This window comes from Falco rusticolus, chromosome 11 (assembly GCF_015220075.1).
Source record: "Falco rusticolus isolate bFalRus1 chromosome 11, bFalRus1.pri, whole genome shotgun sequence".
In the NCBI taxonomy this organism is placed as follows: domain Eukaryota; kingdom Metazoa; phylum Chordata; class Aves; order Falconiformes; family Falconidae; genus Falco; species Falco rusticolus.
The window spans coordinates 9117210-9140912 of record NC_051197.1 but is presented as its reverse complement, the minus strand read 5'-3'; the positions used below and the strand labels follow the sequence as shown (position 1 = coordinate 9140912).

Here is a 23703-nt window from a genome sequence, read left to right as displayed (position 1 = left end):
GGAACCAAGAAAATAGGGTCAGAAGTTTTGGGGTGAGTGTATATGAACACACACACACACCCACCCGCTGCCCAGTAAAAGGACCCTAAACACAGAGACTCTGCTTTTTCCAACTCTATCGGCTGGTTCGGAACCAGACTGGTCTCTCTACAAACCTTACTCACTGAAGCACATATACTGGTCCCACACCTCCGGGCACAACATGACTGATGAGGCATACCTCCTCTCCCTAGCAAAATCTTAACACAAATTTCAGAGATCATGCAAAAACCTGAATTATAAACAAGAAGGCCAGAAGAGATGGAGAAAAACAAACTGAACGATATAGCAAGTACGAGAATTTAGGTCTGTCTTTGAGAGTTTTCTTTCTCTTCTGTGGTATTTCCTATGATGAATCTCATGCCATTTTCTTGTTTGAGATTAGCTATTACTCTGTGCTAGCCTATGTATCTGAACCAGTCCATAAACTCCCGCTGCATCTATCTATACCACCTAATTTTCGGTGGCTGCCTCAGAGTGGTTAGTCCTCTGTTTGCATCTTGAAAGTTTCCAGACACATAAATAAACCAAGCACGGATAAATCGGGTCTGAAGGTCTGTTTCTCAGATGGATCTGGCAGCTGCCTCAGTTTATTGGCAGTTCATTTATCATCTCAAGAAAAATATTGATGGTTCTGGAGACACAGGCCATTTCTGCGTCCTGGTTGAAGGAAAGCTGTCCTTCTGGGCAGGCTTTGGAAAGAAAGTCAATGCAACAAATTCTACTTGGCAGACATGTGAGGGATGCAGTGCAAAGAGGAATCATTAAGTAAGGAAGAAGGGACACTAGGATGATGACCCTGTTGACCCAGAAATAGCCCAGTCTCAAATCTTCACGGTTTCACAGCAAGAATATGAGATTGTGAGTCTGTTAACAGGCACAGTCATAGGCACCTTCTCAAGGCGAGGTACTATTGCTACACAGTAAGAGACAAGGAGCCTGAAGTTGTATTCTGCCAACAGAACCAGCCACTTACCAGACCTTGGAGAAATCCACAGAAAATCCAAGATAGAAAGGTTTGAAAACAAGAACAATGGGACTGAAGTACTGTAGACTCTCCCCCCCTGGCCTGGCAGAACGATGCAGTCCTGCCTTCACCACACAGGAGTGTTAGCAGTCCAGCTGCCTCTCTTCTAGAGAGCCACTGGGAAGGCAGCTGGATCGTCCAAGCCATTTCCATCCCCTACCTTGATTAAACCAGCTACATTCCACTTGAACAGCCTGTTCCAGCATTTATTGAAAGGAAGCTTGAGATCTGTCGTGTATTGATATGGTGGAAAGAGATGTCACTTGGCACATGCCCTCCAACACTGCTCCAGCCTGCAGATACCAGTCCAGTGTAAGCTTTTGCTACATGTGACACTCCACTGCCCTGCAGATCCCTCTTTGCTACATGAGAGGTCTTGAGTAGTTAAACTACATACTGGATTTCCTGAGGCACTGGACGATGAGGAAAAGATGAATGGATTGTCACCTATCATTTTGTCTTTCGTGGCATCAGATGTCAGTTGCTGGTTTAATAAGGATTGCTTAGTTTTAGAAAAAGGAAAAACTGGCCTGACAGAATCATGAATGCAGCCTGACTGTGGGAGCATATATATCCAGAAGTTTGTTTGCTGAGGAGGAGTGATGCACAACAATCATAATGACAGAAACTATTTGGTATGTTGCAATTTTCAAAAGCCACATATTCCTCCAGCAGGAGTTGGTTCCTAAACTCTTTTAGCTGGATGACCAGAACTCCAGCCTACGCTGAACAGAAATTCAGTTAATTTAATAAGCTTTGAATCCCTCCTAAGTTTTGGGAAAGAGTATGAGAGAACACACAAAGACTGTTAAGTGCATGAGAAACTGAACACATGGTGATTACAGTGCATACTCTGAAACTGAAAGCTCTCTCTCTCTCATTTTGGTGCTTATACCTGCTGCTTGTGTGAACAGGGCAGGATTTTTCCCAAGCACAAGTGAAAATCACAATGCACAGCAGATACAGACTCTACCACTAGAGTCACTGGAGTTGATTCTCCATTGCTTGGCTACTCATACAGTTGTGTATACCAAGAGAGAAAGTGTAAGATGGTACACCAACTCTAGAAATGAAGGAATAATTCTGATCTGGTAATATTTTTCTGCTTATGGTGTACAGGATAAATACTCAAGACAGTGAATAACTAGGTAGGCTAGGAGACCTCAAATGTGGAAAAAAGGGAGCCTGATATGAGTGCCCTGGGGAAAGCAGATGGAGATCAATGCTGCATCCAGTGTAACAATTAGGAACCACAAAATAAAGCTTGCAGGTGGTAGGCTTAAAACAAACAAGATATTACTAAGCCGTGGAAATCCCTAGCAAGGAATGCTGTGGATACTAAAAATGTATACAGGTTCATGGGAGACAAATCCATTGAGTGTTACTACAGACATAATCAGCTTGTGGGTGTTGGTCTCTTCTTGCAAGTAACAAGCAACAGGACAAGAGGAAATGACCTCCAGTTGTGCCAGGCGAGGTTTAGGCTGGATATTAGGAAAAATTTCCTCATCAAAAAGACTGTTAAGCATTGGAACAGACTGCCAAGAGAAGTGGTTGAGTCACCATCCCTGAAAGTATTTAAAAGATGTGTCAATTTCTTGCTTAGGGACATGGTTTAGTGGTGGACTTGGCAGTGCCAGGTCAACGGTTTGACTCGATGATCTTAAAGGTCTTCTCCAACTTAAATGATCCTATGGATTCTAACTCCTCTGGCTCCAGGATCCCCAAACCACTAATTGCTAGAAGGTGGAAGAATATTCAAGGTTGTATTGTTATATGCTTATTCTATTATTATATTTTTCTTAGCCACCTGCTTTTGGTTTCTGTCAAAGACAAAACACTGCAGAGGACTGGTTTTGATCTGAGCTGATTTGGTTGTTCTTCCATTATAAGATGAGATGTGGAAGAATCAGACCCATCCTGCTTTTATTGAAACACAAAGGTTTCTGAACAGTGGATTAAAGCTGCAGATTTAGTTTCTGCCTGAGACATGTTCAGGCTTTGTTCATCTGAACCCTGGACAAAGTTCCACCTCTAGGTGACAAGAAATGCTGCCAGTTTGAGGTGGGCATGTATCTGCCTTGGCTTGAATGGGTATTCTCTTCACCTGTGAAGTGTACTGGCTAGGTTTGTGGCCTCTTTCAACAGTGGCTTGATAGAGAAGATGCAATCTGCTTTTCAGGATGCTAGGAGATACCCTTTATTAAGGTTTGCAGAGATGTTAGAGGTAAAAGTTTTCAGACAAAAATAAAGTGAAGGGAGGTTTCTACTCACCAGTGACATGCCCAGGAAGGCAAGGAGATGTGGGATCTGTTTCCTGTGACTTTCATGCCTACTGTCCTCCTCTGTTTTCTAACAACAGAGATGCAGCTGTCCCTACTGGAAAGATTAAATTTGGACTCTCTAATCATTCAACCAGCTATTTTTCATGAAACTCGTAGGAATACAGTATCTCTGAGACCTGTATCACTATCAAATTCAGTTGCAATTAGTCAAGCAGCTAAGACAGACAGACACTAATGTCTTTGCTGAGTGTCCTAAAAAACATTACCTGATTCCCTTTCAGGATGTTGGTATTTGGGACTAAAGAAATAGTAGTTAAAAATAACTTCTGCTCCCACCCTAGAATTCCCCTTAATCGCCAGTAAGCCCTGCTGAGCCTTTAGGTGGCAAAATATAAAAGAAAAAAGGGATAGTTTAGGTGAAAGACAGCATAAAGTGAACAAAAAGCAGAGACTGGGTGTGTCTGATTAATGAAACACCACCTGCAGAAAATCAGATGAGACTGACAAAGGCACAGGGTAGGGGTAACAACCTACAACTGCAAACAAGATGGTGAGGATACAGACACAGGCAGAAGACTCAGCCAGAAGTGAAGAGACACAGAGGAGGAAGATGACAAACATGGGGACACACAAAACCCACTACAGGCTGGCAGAAAAGCAGAGACCTATCACAGAGACACTGCAATTTTTCTGTTTATTGCTTTTTGAAAAATGCCTCATTCTGAATGCCTTTTTTTTCCCCCTTCATTCCCATTGACATTTGGGAAAGCTCCAAAGCACAGCACTGGCTAAAGCCCTCTCCCAACCTAAATCTTCAACCCACAGACGTTACTCTTTAGTCATATTAACCACTCCCCTCAGACATTTCCAACGAACTGTTAATATCTTTTAAGCCCTGCTCTCCGTTGCCTTTCAGATTAGCCTTGCCCTTTCCTTTGCACTTAAGTTTAGCAAGTGTTACTAATAGGAATTTAACATTTACCAAAGAATTATTTTAACTATGGGTCTAATAGCATTTTTATGGTGTTCTGAGCACCCAAGAGCCTCACTATCAGTTCTATATGCTTAGTTTTGTCTAAGTTGCTTATAAGACAAAGGAAAAATACAAGTTTACAGAAAAGCCAGTTCATAAGAGAAGCGTTCAAAACCTTGAAAGCCAGTTCCAAGAGGGATAACAGTGCCTGGAGGTAGCTCCCCCCCTTGTTTGTATTAGCCACAACTCTGCACTCACTCATGTAGTCAACTTCTCCTTCCAACCATTCAGCAAAAGCACCACTTGTGCTTGGTCAAAGTTATTTTCTCCTGTGTGCGAAAGGAATACTAATAGAAAAATGTAACAACATTTATTATTCACTGGCAAATTTTATGACTTGTTTTTACACCACAATCAAAACCATTTTGAATTAGAGATTAGACTGATTAAGCTGGCCTGATAGCAACCATAAGCCATTGATAGCTTGGAACGGAAAGCACTGATGAGGATTTCAGTCAGCAAAACCTCAGTGAGAGTTTGGCTCCAGTTAGCATGCAGCGTCTCAACAGAAACCCCAAAGACTGCATTGGATAGAAGATAGAGGTGGTCTTACTCATCTTGACTGGCTTATAAGGATCAGTCTACCCGTGTCACTGGATACAGCCCTCCCTAGGCCAAAGAGCACGTTCTCTGCCAGCACTGAGTTGAAGACAGCTGATGGGAAGCAGGAACAATATTTGCACATGTGCCTCTGTAAGAGGTTTATGCTCCCACTGTCCACAAGGTCTCTGCTCCTGAATAAAGTATATATTGAGGGCTTTCAAGTCAACCTGTGCAAATTCCCCAGTCCAGCCTCACAGCTACTGAAGTCTTTCTGCTCTTCGAAGAGCCTTTCTATGGTTCTGGATGTGCACCCTCCTTAAATTCTGGTCCCACAACAACCATCTCTTCTCTTGCCTGAAACATAGTATCCCTGCGAAAGAAACCTGTGTACAAAAGAGGGAAATTAATCTACACCCTCATGGGGTCCTCCTTTAGAGTGCTCAGGACAACACAAATCTGGAGCAAACCTAGCTTGTGTCTTAAAATCTGATAGGACAGGTAGGCTCTGAATACCTCTGATGCTTCATTCCCTGCAAGACTAGATCCTCAGCTTCCAAACTCCCTTTCATTTCTACTTAGAACAGGCCTGTGAGTCTGACCTGCTCTCCCCCTCCTTCCCCAAAGAAAGCCACATGAATGCTTACCAAATGGGCAGCCTTCAAAGAACCTGGGCACAAAGAGAAATGAACCAGTTACTCAAGACCACTCTTACTGCAGCAGTTACCTGCAAGACCATTTTCCCACTCACATGCATGGTATCTGATACTTGGCTCCTAGCCGAAAGGTAACTGGACTCATATGGTTAAATCTCCAGGAAATACTTCGAGGATGCCTTCCAAGACCGATGTTCTGCATTTCAGAGAGAAAAAAATAAATCTTTCTTTAAAAGAAAAACCCTACCTTTATAATAACACTTTGCACTTTTATAGCATCTTTCATCTGAGGCTATCAAAGCACTCTGGGATACAGATGCTAAGAAATCCATTACAAAAATTATAGATATTCCTAAACTGACTGTAGTCACTTGCCTTAATTTCCATTTCTTTACTGATACTCCCAGACGGTGTCTGCACAGATTGATGCAGTCAGTGCTACAGGCAACTAGATAAACAAATCTACATACAAATATAGACTCTCTCCAACAAACACCCTCTCTTACAGTGAAATAAGTATTTTTCTACAGCACTGTCCGCTGTATTGAGCCCTATGAGGGAAAGAGAGCGCATACTGCAACACCATACACCGCTTTGCACTTTCATTCCACTGAACTTCATTAAACAGACTTTCACTGTCTCTTAATTTTCTTTGAGCAGGTCCCCTTGTATATACCCAATATGAACAAACACACAGATTCCGTCTGGGTATGAGCCAACAGCTGCAACCCTGAAAAATATCAGCTTCTTATATCATTAACTGAGTTTCCATGGTGCCCTGGGGCAGAGATATTGATGCTTGACAGCATTATCACTATAAAGTAACTTTACAACTCTATAATTTAACTCTATGCTTCCAGTAATATTAAGAGCATTTGAAATTATGGCTGTAAACCTTGACACTTCCACACAGACTGGGGAGTTGAAAGAGGATTTTGTTTTCTTTCCTCAAAGACAGCCCAAACCGTGGTACTGAGGAACAACCAAATACAGGAGAGACGACGTGCAAGGAGGTCACTCATAGGAAAATCTGCAGGATTAGGATTAATGCCATTTTTTGCAACACACATAAAGAAGATTGTTTCTAGAAGCTTAGCAGAGGAGGGATGAAGATGAAGATTTAGACCTTTGGATGTCTTTTCCTGAGCATGTGCCAAACTTACTTTGAAATCATCTTGGCAACAAGCTCTAGCTCAAGTTCAAACACAAGCCACGCTGGATAACCTCTGCAGAGCTCCCTCAGCTTTATCAGCACAGCCTTTCATACTTCATTGGCTTTTGTGAGTAATGTTGCCTTTACTGGGTGGCAATGAACCTGCAAGCGCCATAATCTGGCTCATGAGGATCTTCTCTTAAGAATATCACTAACAGAGCTAGAAGGATCAGGACAGACAGTTCCAAAAAAACTAAAGTAAAAAAGCCCAAAATAACCAAGTACATTTGCCCTAGAGGACTGGCAGGTCCATGAAGCTCTAAAAGTTATAGATGCTTTTACTGGAATTGTAGTTTGCATACAGATTTCTTTTCCCCAGGACAGGCATTTACTGAGATCCAAGCACTCTTTAAAAGGAATCTGGATATAAGCAAATGACTGTTTCCTCCAGGGTATTTAACTGCTCGAATCCCCAGTCAAGCAGCAGGTTGATATTCTACTTCAAGTTAAGAATAGGAATGAACCCAGTGGTCCCAATTGTGCCAGGAGCCCATGACGCAAGCTGCTGTTAGGCACCTGAAGAGACTAGTCAGTCCAAGCATTCATTCTGGGGCTGTAGCCACATAAACACATTTTTATGTCTACAACCAGGAAAGAGTTCAGCAATGCAACTACACCCAGTTTAAGGATGCAAAGTTTCCAATTCAACACATTCAGTAAAGCAGAAGGTACCAAGTGTTATCTTTGCAAGTTGGTTCAGCTATACTGTTTTAAAGTATTGAGATGATTTCTCAGCTGTTTGTAACTTGAAAAGACCTACCTTATGATAATATTAGTCCTATCTCTTTCTTTTGTGTTCTTCACCCATGGCTTCCAAAAAGTTTTTGTCTGTTTGCTTGTTTGTTTCTTTACAAAAGAAGTTTAAATTCATTCTTTATATTGAGAACATTAAATTAAAGAGGTGAAGTGATGTGCTTAGAAAAGCTGTGCAAAGAACTGTCCCACCAGACCCTCAGTCCAGGGTTCCTGTCTTTTGTTCCACTTAGAAGTGATTTCAATGAGTAAAGCCATACATACAGGTGAGTAAAGTCCCATCTTTGCATGAGAGCCCTCCCCACCTGGAGGAGGATTAGAAATTAGACAAAAATATACAAAAAGGCATGGACATGCTGACAGTTGTGGTGGCCACCCATCTTGATGATTATTCTCCCCTACAGCTACCAGGCTACAATCATAGCAGTTCTTGCCTGGTATCCATCATTTCTATCTTCCTACCTCATGGCTAGTCCCTGGAAGAGTAAAACCTTTTATGCTCTCTTATGGGCTGCCTGCTGTGCAGCAGGGATCCGGTTATAACACTCTAAAAAATGAACCCAATAGATTTTAAAACTGTTGATGTGAGACTACTTTACTGGCCACTTTCAGGTCAGGCTGTGACGGCCGCTGATCAGCAGCTGTAGTGGAAAGCAATTCTGGGTGTGTTATCAGAGCAGCGCTCAGAGTCCTACAGCTGGGGATTCATCCTCCCCCCCTCCCCCCCCTCCTTTTATCCTTTGTTCCCTGCCCAGCTATGAGGCTGGTGTGTTTCTAGACAGCTCAGCAGTTGAGCTGCTGGTGGTGAATGTTACAGAGCAGTTTACATGCCTTGTGTCATAAGCCCTGTAAATGCCTAGTAAAACATGGTATTTAATGGAAGCATATCAGCTCATTTTAAAGCTTCTTCACCTGGTGCTGAGCAAACTGTTGCTGCGCTGCCTTTTTAATCAGTTACCACCAAATGTGTGCATGTGTGAGAAGGGTTTTAAACATTTCTCTGTCCACTTGCAGGCAACTAACCGACAAGACTGCAATCCTCTTATTATGCCTTCGAAACAGAGTAAATTCACTGTTATCTACAGCACATGTTATCGTAGGGTATTCTGCAGAGCCAGGCTTACAGAACATATTCCTAATGTTTCTCATACACCAGGTACATATCAGTTAGACACAGACCTACCAGGCACACACATACCTCTGAAGGAATGTATAACAGAACGTTCAGGAAGTTACACCTGATGCAGTGCTTTGTTTGCAGGATGAAAATACAAGAAACACTCCAGCAGTAACCATTACTGATTAAGGCCTGAGAGATTCATGCAACCATGTTAACTCTCTGTGTTAGAAGAGGCCAGAAATTCAACACTCCGCAGGATGCTGCTATCCTACCATATATGTGTCCCAAACATATACCCCCTGCGCAGACTGATAGAAGATCCTTCAATCCTGGATTTCATTTAAACAGTACAGCCTCAGGGACAAATTTGTTTTTATAGAACATACCAGGTGTAATCCTTTAAATTCTGAACCTTTGAGGTATTTCATCTAGGAGAATACATTCAGTCATGTTAACTGGACTAATCTGGAACAGATTTCCACTTTTAATGGTACCTTCCCTTCCTTTTTTAAAATTTTCTTTCCTTATTGAAAAAAGTTACTGTCCACACTAACAATGTTAGAATTCAAATAACACTTACCAGACTGAAAGTCTGTCTCCTGTTTTCATGCATATAAGGTATCCATTTATCTCAATAATTAGAAAGTATGTTTCAGTCACACAAGTCTGAACAAAATGTATAATCTTACCCAATGTAGAAATTTATCTGTTACAGGCTCACACAGAGGTTTGTACAGATCATAGAGTTAGTACATAAACCCTGAGGAACATGAAGAGGTTTAAAGAAAACCAAACCAACAAACCTAACCCACTTATAGAATGGCATGAAAGGGGTAGTACTGTGATCTTATTTGCCATGAATGCTGTAAAGGAAAGAAGCTGACATGCCACCAGTACAAACAAAAGACTATTCAGTTTGTTCAGTTTTCTCACCTGTCAAGAGGAACAACATTAGGCTAAATTAATATTTTTGTAGAACCTGGAGATCCTCGTTTTGGTCTCTATGTGGAACCAGTATGGCTAGTTTCTGAATGTGGGGGGTGATCTGCTTTGTAGTCTCAGTTCAAGGCCGTGGGTTCTCTGAATTTGAGGCTGCCTTAGTCTGCACTTCTAATCCAATACTAGAAGCTCTGAACAATTCTAGCCTCCCTGATCCTGTTTTTATTAAAAACAAAACAAAGCAAAACCCCTCACAACCCAATAACATCACAGTGGGATGAACCAAGGCCTAAGAAATACATCTTTGAAGGCAGATTTCCTGAATACTTGCCCTGTTGGTTCACGTTTTTTGAGCTCACTGTATTTTCTCCATTTATTTGCTTGACTTGCTGCCTGCACGTAGCTAGATAGTTAATAGAAGCATGCCTGTCCTTGGAGGCCAATATGAACTGACTGACTGTGTCTTTGGTTCAGGTCCATTAAAAAATCTGAGCATTAATTAATCACTGACTTGCAAATAGCTTGGAAGAACTGTTCAGGCTAACTTGGAACATTCTGCAATTGTTTTACTTTTGGTCACAGGCACTTCTGTGATATGAAACTTCTTCCCTGCCAGGATAGGATGTGCGTAAATCCAACCACTCCTGTGTTAGAGCAGACCAGCCTAGAGACTGCTTCAAGCAGCTCCATTTCTTTCTCTAACTAGGAAACTGCACACATGAGGAAGAGCTGTCATAAGCAGCATTCTTGGTAGAATCCCTCCATTGAAAAGGAAGTAATAAAACCTACCAGGGCAAAATGCCAGTGAAGCATGCTACGTGGCCAAAGAGCCTTTCCTGCTTGCTGTCTCCCAGGCCAGTCAAAACCAGCCTCTCCTCCTTTTTCACTCAGCCAGGTGAAATTGTAACTGTAGAAATCAAGCTACCACTTGAGGTTTCCATACATCACCACCAAGAAGGATGTCTGCGATCTGGGGCCTGTTTTCTGTGCTCTAACTGCTGATGGTCACAAATGAATGAACTGAAAATGATGCAGCTCTTTCTGCAGAAGGCAAGACAAGCAAATAGACAAAGATGTTAGACCCCACACCTGAAACCTCTGTAATGTGAAGCACGAAACAAAAATATTTACAGAAAAGGAAACTAAGCCAGCATGACCTACAAGTCATGAGGAAAACATACTCAAGGGAATCATGATCTTGTCTATATAGGGACTCTTCCCTCTCCTCACTGCAAAAACTGTTCTTGATAAATAAGGAAGATAAATAAGCAGTTGTCAGTACAATGAATACGAAGCGAGGAGGAAAGTTAAAGGTGAAACCAAAGTACATGTTCTTAAAATGCCAAAATGCCGACGTAAGAAAATAAATACCTAAACCTAACAGTAATGGCAATTTTTTCCTCAGTGGCAAGAAATACTACATATGTGTGTGTTGTAAGAAGCTATTCCTTGGAAACAGTTAACATTACTGAGCAAAAATAAGCTTGTATGCCAAATGCTCAAGTCTGATGTCACCTTAATATATTCATCCCCCTCCATCCCCCAAATTTTACTTTCAGTGGAGAAGCCAAACCCGAAAACCCCAAATGATTCAGAATTGCTTTCCCTGCTCCCTGTTTCTCGCTCTTATTCCCACACAGTGTGCACATTTGCATGGATGGTGAAGAATTATGTCTCATATAAAAATTTCCCCCTCGCTACCCTAAAGCTGTAAACCTTCCCCAACTTCCAAAATGCAGTGGAGAGGTAAATAGGCAATCACAGCTAATATTTCTTCCTCTGCAATGTTTCTAAACCTGTGGAAATTTCAAAAGCTACCAAGATAGAATGACAAAATGAAATAACACACCAAGCTTGAAGTATGGGCCCCGGTTATGTGATTGAGCATGGTGACAAAAAGAAAAAGAAAAACATAAAAACAGATTATAAGACCAGCCAGAACAATTCTACAAATTGTAGATACATTGAGATAGCCAGATGGATATGTGTTTTTTGAGGAATGAGACATTGCTTCTATTGGAGCACTCAAAAATGCGAACAACTTGGTCAGTTTTGTTTGCAGAGCTCACTTTCCATTCTTTGTCAATTGGTATCAAAGATCTGGCCCTGAGGCAGCTGCGGAACCTAATGGATCCTTTAGAGCCTTTTGGCTGCAGTTCAAAGGCGGAGAAGATATTTAACTCGGTACCAAAGATGCACTTTCAACATGCTATTAAAACAGTAATACAAACACAAGCATAATGAGAGAATAAGGAGAGAAATGAAGAAATAAATGGAAGCCTGTGGAAGGGAATGGATCACAGTCTCTCCAGGACTAGTTTCTATAATAATTACATGAGGCAATCTCATACAAGAGGGAAATGGCTTATTTGATCTAATATGTCTTTCTCTTCTTGAATTTCCACAGTATGGAGAATCAATATGAGGGAAATTAAAGCATCAGGAGCAGACTCACATTTCCAGTTGTGTGTTCCTATCTCAGCAAACTCTTACTGAGACAGAAGTATTTACCTTAAGTGCCCAGTTCACACTGCTGTAAGAGAAGGAAGGATTTCCAAAGGATACATGCTTCTTCTGTGTAGGGGACAGCAGAAGTAGGTCCACCCAATACGTAGCTGTAGAATGAGACTTCCAGAGTGTAGCAGTAGGATGTATCATTTAACAGCCCGCCAAGAAAGCGCCGGCCTGTCCCTGCTTTCACAGCATCTCTGTTGAACGATGTACTGGACTGCAGGAGGAAGAACACAGAGGCATGAAGAGAGTTCATCAGTGGAAAAAGGGAAGCATTGGGAAGAAGTCTGTTAAAAATAAACAGTTAAAATGTTGTCAAATCTCATTTACACTATATGAGACTGCACTGTTTTTTTTGAGCATGGCCTGGAGAGACCATTAATGGAAACACAGTTCTGGCACACAGACTATAAATAATGCCTTGCAGACTTTCACAAAATTAATCTCAGTTCACTAGTAACATCAGCTTTTCTCCTCCCCTGTTGAGCAACACAAAGAAAGCCTCTCATATGCATGAGTTGAAAGAGAACCTTCCAGACCCTACATTCTCAAAAGTTAAGCTGGACTATTATTTGGATATTGGGTTCTTTCTCTCTACTGCATTCCCTTGTATCATAACAGTTCTCCCCCACCCCTTCCCCTGTACATTTTTAAGCGAAGTAGACATACAGTGGCATTTAAGTTTTAGTGAAACTTTCTCACCTAAGACATTTGACTGGTTCTGAAATTAGGTCACACAAATTTCCACATCACTAACTTAAATGTTAACTGGGTGTTGCTCTCTGGGTGGAAAAATATACTGCACTATTTTACAGCATTTGCAGCACAGTATAAAAGGCAGTATTTTGTGCTATTACTGAAGATCTGGCTTTAAGAACCCTACAGCTTTATGACTATTCATTTGAGGGGTGGGGAGGAGGACTCCAAGTATTTCCATAAATGAGTTTTAGCTCTCCTTTGAAGGCATGACATCTGGAGACTAAAGGGTAGCTCATCTTCAGGTTGATTGAAGTCTCAGAGCTTGTTCCTACTAACTAGACAGAAAAATGGATTCTAATTTCATTGGCTATCAGACTCTATTCACAGACTTCAAACTGAGTCAATCTGGGCTCAGCACAAGCTAGTGACCACCACACACACACACAAAAAAAAAGCTTTTAGTAGATCCAACTTGGATCTGTTGCATAAAAGGCCTTAATATCTCCTGCTTTAAGACTTTAATTTTGCCAGTGAAAAATAAAGGACCCTTAGCATAGGTTATTTTTCGGTCATTGTGCCCATTGCGAATTCTTTGAGCTATCCAGGGTCCTTCTATTGAGCCTTAAGACTAGTAACTTTTCTTGCTAACACAATGGCAGTATTTATCAAGTCCAACTCTTATCAAAAACAGGGAAAATAAGATTTCTTATTTAAAAAATTAGATGTAGTGGTTTAGAATGTTAAAGTTCTCTATACCAAGAAAAATCAGACTAATACTGAAATGAGCAACAATTCTTGGTGATGAGAAGATAAAAAGAATGGAAATACCTGTGGGTTCATTAACATTCTGAATGTTTTTAAGTCTCTCTCACATTATAAAAAGGAAGGCTTTCCAGGTTAATTAGAATAAGATGGAATTGGGTTTCTTATTAGCATTATACATTGGAGTTTCCAAATGCAACTTGTTGTTTTTGTGGTAATATAATATTTAACTTTGTGGTAACTTGTAAACAGTGTATTCTGCTGTGTACATATCATATAATTTCTTCCAAATTATATGGCAGAAACTTTGAGGATACTTTGAATACCTATGGGACAGGGAGGTAAATTGCTCATAAAGACTGATGGGTAAATTAATTGTTAATTTGATATATGGAATAAAATACTTAAGGAGATCTACAAGAGGGAATGTTCTCTGCCCTCCTGCAAAAGAAGCCTTCAGAAGACTACTGAGATGCTGAAACTGAGGGAAACTTTGTCTTCAGTTAAAATTCAGAAACATAAAGATCATGATCTGGGGATTGCTTCATAAGTCAAGTAAACATGGATTTCAGTGGATAATGCTTGATATTCCAGTAAATGCCTGTGGTGGAACTTCTAATGCATAAAAGCATCAGCTGATGGATATGGGTGTATGGATCTAGCTCAAAGGAAGAAGACAACAAACGCAGAATATAGTACTGGGGTCTGTGAGCAGAAGTGTCACTCACAAGGGTAATGACTTAATTCTATGTCTGTACTTGGCACATGAAAACAAGTAAAGTGTTGGAGAAGTGATTCAGGGCAGACACTAGGGACAGAAGTACTCAAGTGATTAGAAGACAGTTACTGATACGGAGTATCTATGAAGATTATGGAATCTCCTCAGCTTTTAAGTAAAAGTTAGACAACTATCTGCTGAATATAGTACATGCCTTTGGGATACAGTTTGGACATAGCGTCCTTTTATAGCACTGTTTCCCATGATTTAGGTTAATGGTTGGACTTGATGATCTTAAAGATCTTTCCAGCCTAAAAATTTCTATGATTCTATGATTTCAGTCAGGCTAGAGGAAGGTTATGAGTTGAATTCCTCATAGATGATTCTTGAGATAAATCTTACATAATATTTTCATCACAGTTCTTGGCATAGTAAAGGCAGACCATGCCAAGAAAATTTGCTGATGACACACTGTGGAATGAGTCATCATTATGGAGGAGGCTCTGAATATCAATTAAAAAACCACCTCAACAGTGGGCCGACTTTGAGAACCAGAGTGATAGTAGTCAGATGAAACTCAGCTGCACAAGTGCCAGGTCATGTACTCAGGGTCTAATAAAAAACAATCTCTGCTATAAGCTGAAACCTCATCAGCTGGAAATAGATGAAGAGCGAGTCTGATGTATTACTGAAATGATTTTTGCTTTCTGGCAGAAAATAGCTGAAAAGTTGGATCTAGTTATTGGCAAAATTATACTTGCCATATTTCAAAAGCGAAGCATAAGTAGTTTGAATAATTTGAAGAAGGTTTTGTAAATGGCCAAAAAAAGAAAACAAAATTTGGATCTTTTCAGAGTTTGAATTTTTATAATGCTATTTTGTGGGGTTTGGGGGTTTTTTTTATTTGTTTGGGTGGTGGTGGTGAGTCTTTTTTTTTTTTTTTTTTTCATAGAAGAATTCCAGTTTCAGCTATGCAAAATTACTTGAAATGGCAATGGCATTAATAAAATCACCTGTTCATTTCTTTGCCCGGTAGTGCTGCTCTTCCAGGAAAATAAAGAAGCTGAACCTTCATTTAGGTGCATAAATGTAGATTTTGGAGGTTGACTTTGTCCTTATTTTGAAAAAAATCTGATGGCACAGACCAACTCAACATCTTGTGTAAAAAGTATGATCTCTCATCTGATTCAGGAAAGTTGGGGTAGAGAAAACATAACATGAATCTTTCAAACATGAACACGTGTATGTTTTGAAACAGCGTCTTAGGCTTGGCTCTGGAGCAAATGTTATAAGCCAGAATGTGACTTGATGTTTTAGACAAAAAGAAGAAAATTACAGATTCAAGAAAATTAAACTAATGACAGGGAAGGGCAGCAGGTACTTGCTTGAGTCCAACCTCCTACTCAATACTTCAAGTCAAGATAAATGGAGTGGAGAAATAAACAGGCAAAACTGTGACTCCTCACCACAACTGATCTTGGCAACTGTTAACGTTGAAACAAAGGCTGTGAAAAGACATGTATTACCATGGCAAAGAAAGAGCCTTTTGCATGCACATTTATTTCATCAGACTCTAATCTGGGGAACAGAGGCAAGAGAGGGGAAAGAACACAAGTGAAGCCGTCTGCAAATGAGTCTCTTGTTTTTCTGGAAGAACCTATTGCCCTAAAACCCTTGCAAAGCTGAACTGAAGTCATCATTAAGCAAATGCACTGAGCAGGCACAGCAGGAGAATAGCTAAACAAATATTTATTTCTCCAAGGCTGAATCGCATGGGAGTGTCAACAACAGCAAAAACTACGAAGTCTGGAGGGTAGGGGGAAACACCAAAGACTTTGAAGTTCTTAAATAGGGATATTTGTATAAAATCAACAGGAATTCATTATTAAAACACAGAGATACATTAAAGCTCAAGAAGGACTCTGCCTCCTTTTGTGTGAGAAAATTCAGTGAAAAAATGGCTATCTACAGGACTGGGAGGTGCCAGAAAACAATAATCCAGTGTTAAAAGAGGAAAACGGGAAGGGTGAAGGATTCCCCCACTTTCTGGTGGGAAGAAATCCACCAGAAAGCTGTTCCTAGATTTCACACACAGGTGGGAGCCTCAGGGTGTGTTGACCCTCTCTCCACATTTCGGGCATTAGCGGAAGCTTCCCCGGGCCTTCCTGCCAGATTTCGTTCCTCCTTCCTGTGCTGTGCTGAATACCTTCCACATGACTGGTTTCCCCATTGGGAATGACAGTGAACAGCCAGGCAGCACAAAGAACTTTGTAAACCAATTGGACCTTATTCAGAGATTGCAGCAGACAGAAAGATGTGTGGAAGGAAATAAGAAAAAATATTGCATGCCCATTCTTTTTTTGGAGTGATCTCAAAGCAGAAAAACAATCTTGGCCCTTTGTCAGACCTCTTGATGTGCCAGAACCCCTGTCTCCAGGACAGTCTTGTCTCTTGGCTGGTAAGGACAACTCTCTGCCATTGTCACTCCTCAGTGAATTCAAACCCTGGTAGCTAGTTTGCAAACTCAACAGCTTAGGCAGCTCCCATATGGCTGAAGGATACTCTTGGTTTCTCAGCACGGCTCCATTGTCCTGCTAACACCTACTGGAAAGAATGCCCTCAGCAGTCCATATTCACAAAGTAAGGGTAGACAGTTCAGTGATCGCCTCTGCATGCCTGTATCAATCTATCACAAGAGTGGCTCCAAAAAACAAAGAAGAGGAGCATGTTTCTCACAAATCTGAGACTGAATTTGCCCAAGTGTACCCTTTGGTGTCCTGATGGACTTGGAATCTGGGTGGTTCTGCTTGGTGGAATCTTTCATTAGTGGGACCTCTTCCTCAGTGTATGCATGACTTCACAGGGGACTTGTCCGGACTAAAGCACCGGAAAACCTTCAGGTTGCACAAAAGGACAAATTGGAGGCAAAGCCCAGTAAATCTGGGTCCACCGTTCAGCAGAAGAAGAGATGCCAAAAAGGGCTGAAATGTCAGGCAGGCTCACTGTCCAGCCAGTGATAGATGGGAGCTTCAGTTCTACCTTTCATTGATGGCAGGGCAAAGAGACAGGGTACATAAGGGTACTTTCTCATACAGGACTTGTTGGGGAATTAAACTTTATTAGTCTTCTGAAATTGCTTAACACACTAGGGAGGAAAAGGATCAAGGTATGACCAGGGTATAGACTGCACATCACTTATAATCAATCCTAAGGTGTTTCTCCAACACAGCAATAAGGGAAAGTACAAGGTACAAATGACTCAGAAAGTAATTAGAGTAGAAATGGGCAACTAGACAGAAATCTGGTCACAGGCTTTGACAGATTGAGAAAGATGAATTTCTGATGTAGCAAGGTCTAGGGGGTTCCTGAAATCCAACAGATAGATTGTACTAGCTGTTCACATCTACTGCAACACCATCGATTGTTATGTGCCTATGGAAGGAAATAGCAAACTGCATATATCTTCAAAAACTTGAGCTCTAGTGTACACATGCATGTTTCCTAGAAGAGCATTTGTCCTCAAAAGAGAGCATCTGCATGAAACTCAGAATAAAGAGATCTTCCCATTTGCTGATATAGATAGATGGTGTAGGTCTAGGAAGTGTTTTACAAGAGGATGTAGCATGTTCAACTCTAGGCTCACAAGAATCAGAGAATCAAGTTAGAAATCTTTCCTGCAGAAGAGCAGAGACATAGGCACTAAGAGGATTCATGACTAGAGAATGGTTTCATATTGCAACACACAATTAAAAATATGCTGGGTCACCCTATGACATGGGCAATTTGGGAAATAAACTGTATTTCACAACTGACGCTAACTGAAAAAAACCCAAACCAGAAAAACTCTCACATTTTGCTCGTCCTGTAGTTGGGCACTTTACTTACCAGGGTACACTGGGATTATGCATACAAATGGCTTTATGTTCTTCACCTATCAGCATCAGCAATGGCCAAGTGTAATCAGGACACAATTACAACCTCACCAGTGTTATCTGCTGATGCCACTCTTATAGCTGAAGAGCAAGCTTTTTTCTAAAGTAGGTCTGACCTCTATAAGCTCTCAATTCACTGCCCCAGTGTAGCAAAAAAGTGATAGTAAAAGTTAGTAGTTAGTGCTCTAGAAACAAGGAATGCTACACTTGTCATCAACGAAGAATAGATGTGTCATTGGGAAATGGACCAGTGTGCAGACAATGTCAAATCCATCTCAGTGAAGAGTTTTACAGCATCAGCTATAACTCACTCACTCTCATTTTCTAGAATGCTTTATTGAAGTCTGCAAAAGTTAGAAAGAGAGCACAGAAATGCACAGGCTTTGAAATCGTTGCCGCAGAAGACTGTAAATAGCAATAATACAAATTGTGAATTTTCTGTTTGCCCCACCACAGGGTGCTGTAAGAGGGGTACAACTGGTAGCTCACTTTCCTCATATGGATAGAGCTAATTAATATCATGGTGTGTCATGTGCCCAGCAGTCAGTGCTTTGAACCTGCCATTCTTGCAGCTGGTAGTCCATCAAGCTATCTTACAAGAAACTTATCTCCTTACTTGTCTTGAAGCAGGGAGGAAAATTCTCACTTCAAGAGCCAGCTTGACTCTCTCCTCACACCCACCTCTCACCAGCTCCATTAACTCTCTTAATAGACTGGAAAGCATATGTGTTAGTGTTTTTCGTGATAGACTATCAACTCCATGCCAACTAGGTCTGGAGACTTGGAAATCATGGCATTTGTGAGGCTGTTATCATGCAGCCTTCTTCCAATATATTTTACAAACAAGTTGCAACCAGCATCTGAAATGTAGATGGGATTATAAAAAAAAAAAAAAAAAAAGTAAGAAAAGGAAAAAGAAAAAATCCTAAAGGCAGAAAGCTGATCTGAAGGAGGTAGCAGGCAAAGAGGAAGGATCCTTGGAGCAGAGACATGATGAAATGGGAACAGAGCTCAAAATTACTCCCTGATTCATCTCACCTTGCAGCTTTGCCATGTTTCTGATGCACAGGAGGAAGACATATTTCATCTCAAAATCATTTCTGAATAGTGAAATTTGGGAAGAGAAGGTATCAGACAATCCAGAAAGTTCATGATCATTTCAAAGAAGGATCCCATTACTTGGAGTTTTTCCAGATCCCTTAGGGACAGCCAGATTGGATTGATACTCCTGTGAAAAGGGCTCACTCACTGTCACTGATGGCTCTGGAGTCGACAGCTATTTGTCTCATAAACTCTGCCCCTGATAGGAGACACTGAGATAGGCAGAAAAGTCTGGGTTTAACAAGGGAGTAGTCTCTGAATTAGAATTTGATCTGCAGAAATCTGAGAAAAGGAGTGCAGAGGAGATTTAAAACAGTTTGACCTGTCCTAAGAATGTGAGAGAGAAAAGTCTGAAACTGAAGCCTGAAGACCAAATAGCCTCAAATCCTAAGAGGTTTTCACCATTCTATCACCTGTCACTTTTTGCCTTCTTCCCCCCAGCTTGGTGGAAAGCAGACAGCAATCACCCTTTCTTAAAGGCAGCATCACATTGTAGGAGTACCATGAACACAACCTGCCTAGCAGCACATCGTCAGGCTTTAAAGTGCAACTCTCCTCAAAGTAGTAACAGTTTAAAGGTACTTTGTCACCACACACACACATATGCTCCCTGAGGGGCTTCATTATCCCTTTAATGTGTAGTGAAGGAATACCAGATCTTTCTTGCTCCCCATCCCTCCCAAGTGTCTTTCAGTCATGCCTGCTTAAGTTTGCTGATAAAAACATATATTTGCATGGTCATTAGCAGAGGCTTTGGAATGAACAACTTTATAAGCTCTGAGTTTATGCCTCAAACCCAAAACTACTAAATGAGCTCCCTTTTTGGAAACTCTGTAGATAGAAAAGCAACTGGGTTTCATGCTTCAGGGTTTCAGCTGTTCACCTGTGAGAACTACAATAGCTGCACTTTTCACTGCTCATTAACATCCATGCTCTGCTCTCTACAGTGCTCTGCTGTAGAGCTCCAGGATGGATGGAGGTCTCCACACCTTGTACCAGTTACACTGGGAGCACCGCTGCAGGGATTTCACATTCCTCAGAATTCATCCTCACATGCACTGAAACTGGTTGTACTCACAGCTCCCACCTCCCTGAGTACTACAGCACTGGAGATGCTGACTGAGTTCACTGGTTTCACCATAGCAGCTAATGCAACTAGAATCCAAATCAAAACAAGCAGCCCTTCTGAGAGCCCTTCTTAAACAGCATCCTGCAGCCAAACAAAGCAGAGTGGTGATGGCCTTACCTGAAACCTTCACAAAGTCAGTGAAGGGCTCCCCTATAGGACTCAGCAGCCCATCACCAACCTACTCAGAAAAGGTAAGAGAAGGAGGCAGGTTTCACCCCATCCTCCAAGCAAACCTCAGTTGGAGTTCCTCTTGCCACTAGATTCTGCCACCCCCGCACACATGCACATGCACACACACACACAGTGTCCTGTCTCCAAAACCTTAATTCCTCAGGTCCCCTCAGCTAGTTTTTCAGTGAGTATGCTTCTCCCTGTCAGCAGAAGTGCACTTAGCCACATGTAACAATGTCACCTATTCAACTATTAACCCATGCACAGATCCATCACCCAGAAACCTGAGAATTAGCCTGGAGTGTATCTCTCTTTAAAAAGCCAGCCCAAGCTGTGACCAGTGATATACACAAATAAGGGATCTGCAAATGCTTCAGGGTAATAATAAAGAAAAGATCTGCTTTTTTCCCCCTCTGCTTTTTACTAATAGCAACCTCTGCTTCTCAGAGCACATCCTTCCCCAAAGATGCCAAAGCTGGCATTTCCTAGTCTAAGCTCTACAGAATAATCACACCACTTAGAAAATAACTCGTGTCTCTGGAGTTCTCAGTTTCCCTATTTGTCAGTAGAAAACGAGACATTTCCTCAAAACATACAATAAAATAGCCTCTAGCAATAGCCTGCAATGCTTCTCTTTACAATAGTTTTATGAGCGTGTGTGTGGTCTCCTGGGAGTGCTTTCATAATCATTTATACAAATGACAGAAACTTAGGACAATGAGAAGCAGGAAGGGATATACAACCATCATGCATCTTTGATAGTCTGCAGAAAAAGTGGTTTTCTCTGTGGAAAAGAGATGTTCTGCTCACTTGTACATCTAAATCAGGAGATTCAACCCCTCCTAAGGAGGGACAGCATGCTGAATACTGCTCCCAGAGCACCCAGTACAGCCCATTGCTCAAACTCCTCCCGGGCTGTCTCACTGCTCTGGAACGGTTCTCTGAACCAGACTTATATTCTACATATATTATCACAGAGTTAAAGGGGAATACTCAGGAGGAGATCCTGGGAGGGGGCTGGGTGTCCAGTTCTTAACTAACTTCCCAGCCCTCCTTCACAGCACACTTTGTCCAAGCTGAGTGAAATTTGCAGTGCTCTGTGAGAGAGGTAGCCTGTGTTTGAATGTAAAGGAGCTCCTACTCTGGGAGGCTGTCACCTCCTCCCAGCTTGTTGACATTAGGTAAAAGTAATGATGGTCTGGGAAAATACACCATAAAATTGCTATGAAAACTTGTTTCTTCTGTGGATATTCAAGATTTCTAACTGTGTGGGGATGGAGAATGGACTGTCAACTCCTATATGGACAAACAACACAGCAAGAAGGTACTAAAAGAAAACCCATTTTCTCAAACAGTTCTTCCCTGCCCCATTTTTCTTTGCAATACAAATTATTTCAGCCCTCTGTTTAAAAAGAGGGGTGGTCTGGTTAAGCACGATATAATGGAGCAGTTTCATTTAGCCAAAAGGGCAGAGTTCTTGTGAGACCAAAACCTATAATGCTTAGAAGCACAGGCTTTACTATCTGTACCCTGTGCCACCAGAAGCACGTTTCTGCTCTCCCTTCACCCAGCCTCCAGGAAAAATATATAAATAAATAAATGAACTTATGGAGCAACATGTCCAAGAAGCAGTGAGCAGAAATACATCCCAGAGGGGTACTAAAGCATATAATAGCTGTATTTGTCTTCCTGGAAATGCCCTGATACAAGACAACAAAAAAGAAGGTGGGATCATTTGTTGTGCTCGGGTTTTAAGAGATTTCTGAGTAGATTTGTTAAGCTTGCAGGATGTTAAACAAAACCTGCCTGAATGCAACAGGCATTGCCTTGCTGGGACAAGGGTCTTTTTTACCCAAGGAGCAGAGAGGCACCAGAGATCGTGGTGCAAGTGAGCATGAATTTTACTTTGGGATGAATTCTAGGTCTGAGCAACTTTCTTGTTGCTCCCCCTTCCCTGCACAGCCACATGTAACACAAAATGAGTTTTCTTTATTTTGCAACAGATTATTGGGATTCACTTATTCAATGTTCATGAGCTGTTATTACTCCCTCAGGCACTTGTGCCAGCACTTCCTTCAGCCGTGGCCCAAAACACACTGCGATTAGTAGTAGGGATCACAAGACTAAGAGGGACATGTCCAGCCAGGGTAGGTGATAACAGCTCAGCAAGGCTGCCATGGGTAGTTGGGAAAAGGCTTGCTGGAAGGAACACCTCTTCCCTGAGAATGCTTGGATGGATGAGGGGATTACGGATATGAGAATAATAGACCTGGAGTATGTGGATAAAAGGAAAACAACAGAAAATATAGATAGATTAGAATCTTTTCTTTGGTTGCTCAATTTTAGTTACCCAGGCTAAAAAAGCCAAAACAAAACTAACAACAACCAACCAAAGAAAACCCAACCCCAAAACCCAACCAAAAGTACTAGGGCAAATCATTCCATATCTGAATTTTCTCATATTGCTGAAACAATGATAGTGTCAAAAATATGTTTTAGGATACAGTGTTATGCCATTGGGTTTAAAAATGTGTTTCCCTAAAGGAAAATGGGAAAATGTTCAGAGACTTCACTGTTGAGTGCACAGCATGGTATAAAACACGGCAAACTCCTGACAAAGAAACCAGACTGGCACTTTGGAGACATGGGTTTTATTCTCCTATTTCTTTAAGCAGGTCACTTCCCATCCATTGTCTCTTTCCCAGCATGACTGGAAGCTTTTGAGGTTGTGGACTTTCCCAGTTGTTACCTTGTGCCCAGCATAACAGAACACACAGTTTTTATCAGGGTCTTTGGCTAACCACGGCAAAAAAGGATGAAAAACACTATTTCTAAGGAGGGATCTCATCTGGGAGGTTGAATACAAAAAAATGAAATGAAAACTCAAAGGATACCAAGTACCACCTGTTCAGAGCCCAAAGGCAAAAACCCAACTAGATTAAGCCAAGTACCTCTGACCAGTTTTTTCCTTTAACTGCAAAGAAAAGAAATTTTTATGAAGTGATAAAGCCATCCAAGAATGGCTGTGGTTGTTTCTTTTAAATGAACCAGAGAGAACAGATGGTCCCCTCTCAT

General features: G+C 41.3%; 1 protein-coding gene across 1 annotated transcript in view; it reads right to left on the bottom strand.

Annotated features, from left to right (window-relative positions):
* The window catches only part of LOC119155386 (BEN domain-containing protein 5), a 965021-nt gene that overhangs the window by 78387 nt on the left and 862931 nt on the right, over window positions 1-23703 (bottom strand). The window contains exon 11 of the mRNA XM_037404023.1: window positions 12171-12333. Coding sequence (XP_037259920.1) covers window positions 12171-12333 — 163 coding nt within the window. The remainder of the gene's footprint in view (window positions 1-12170; window positions 12334-23703) is intronic.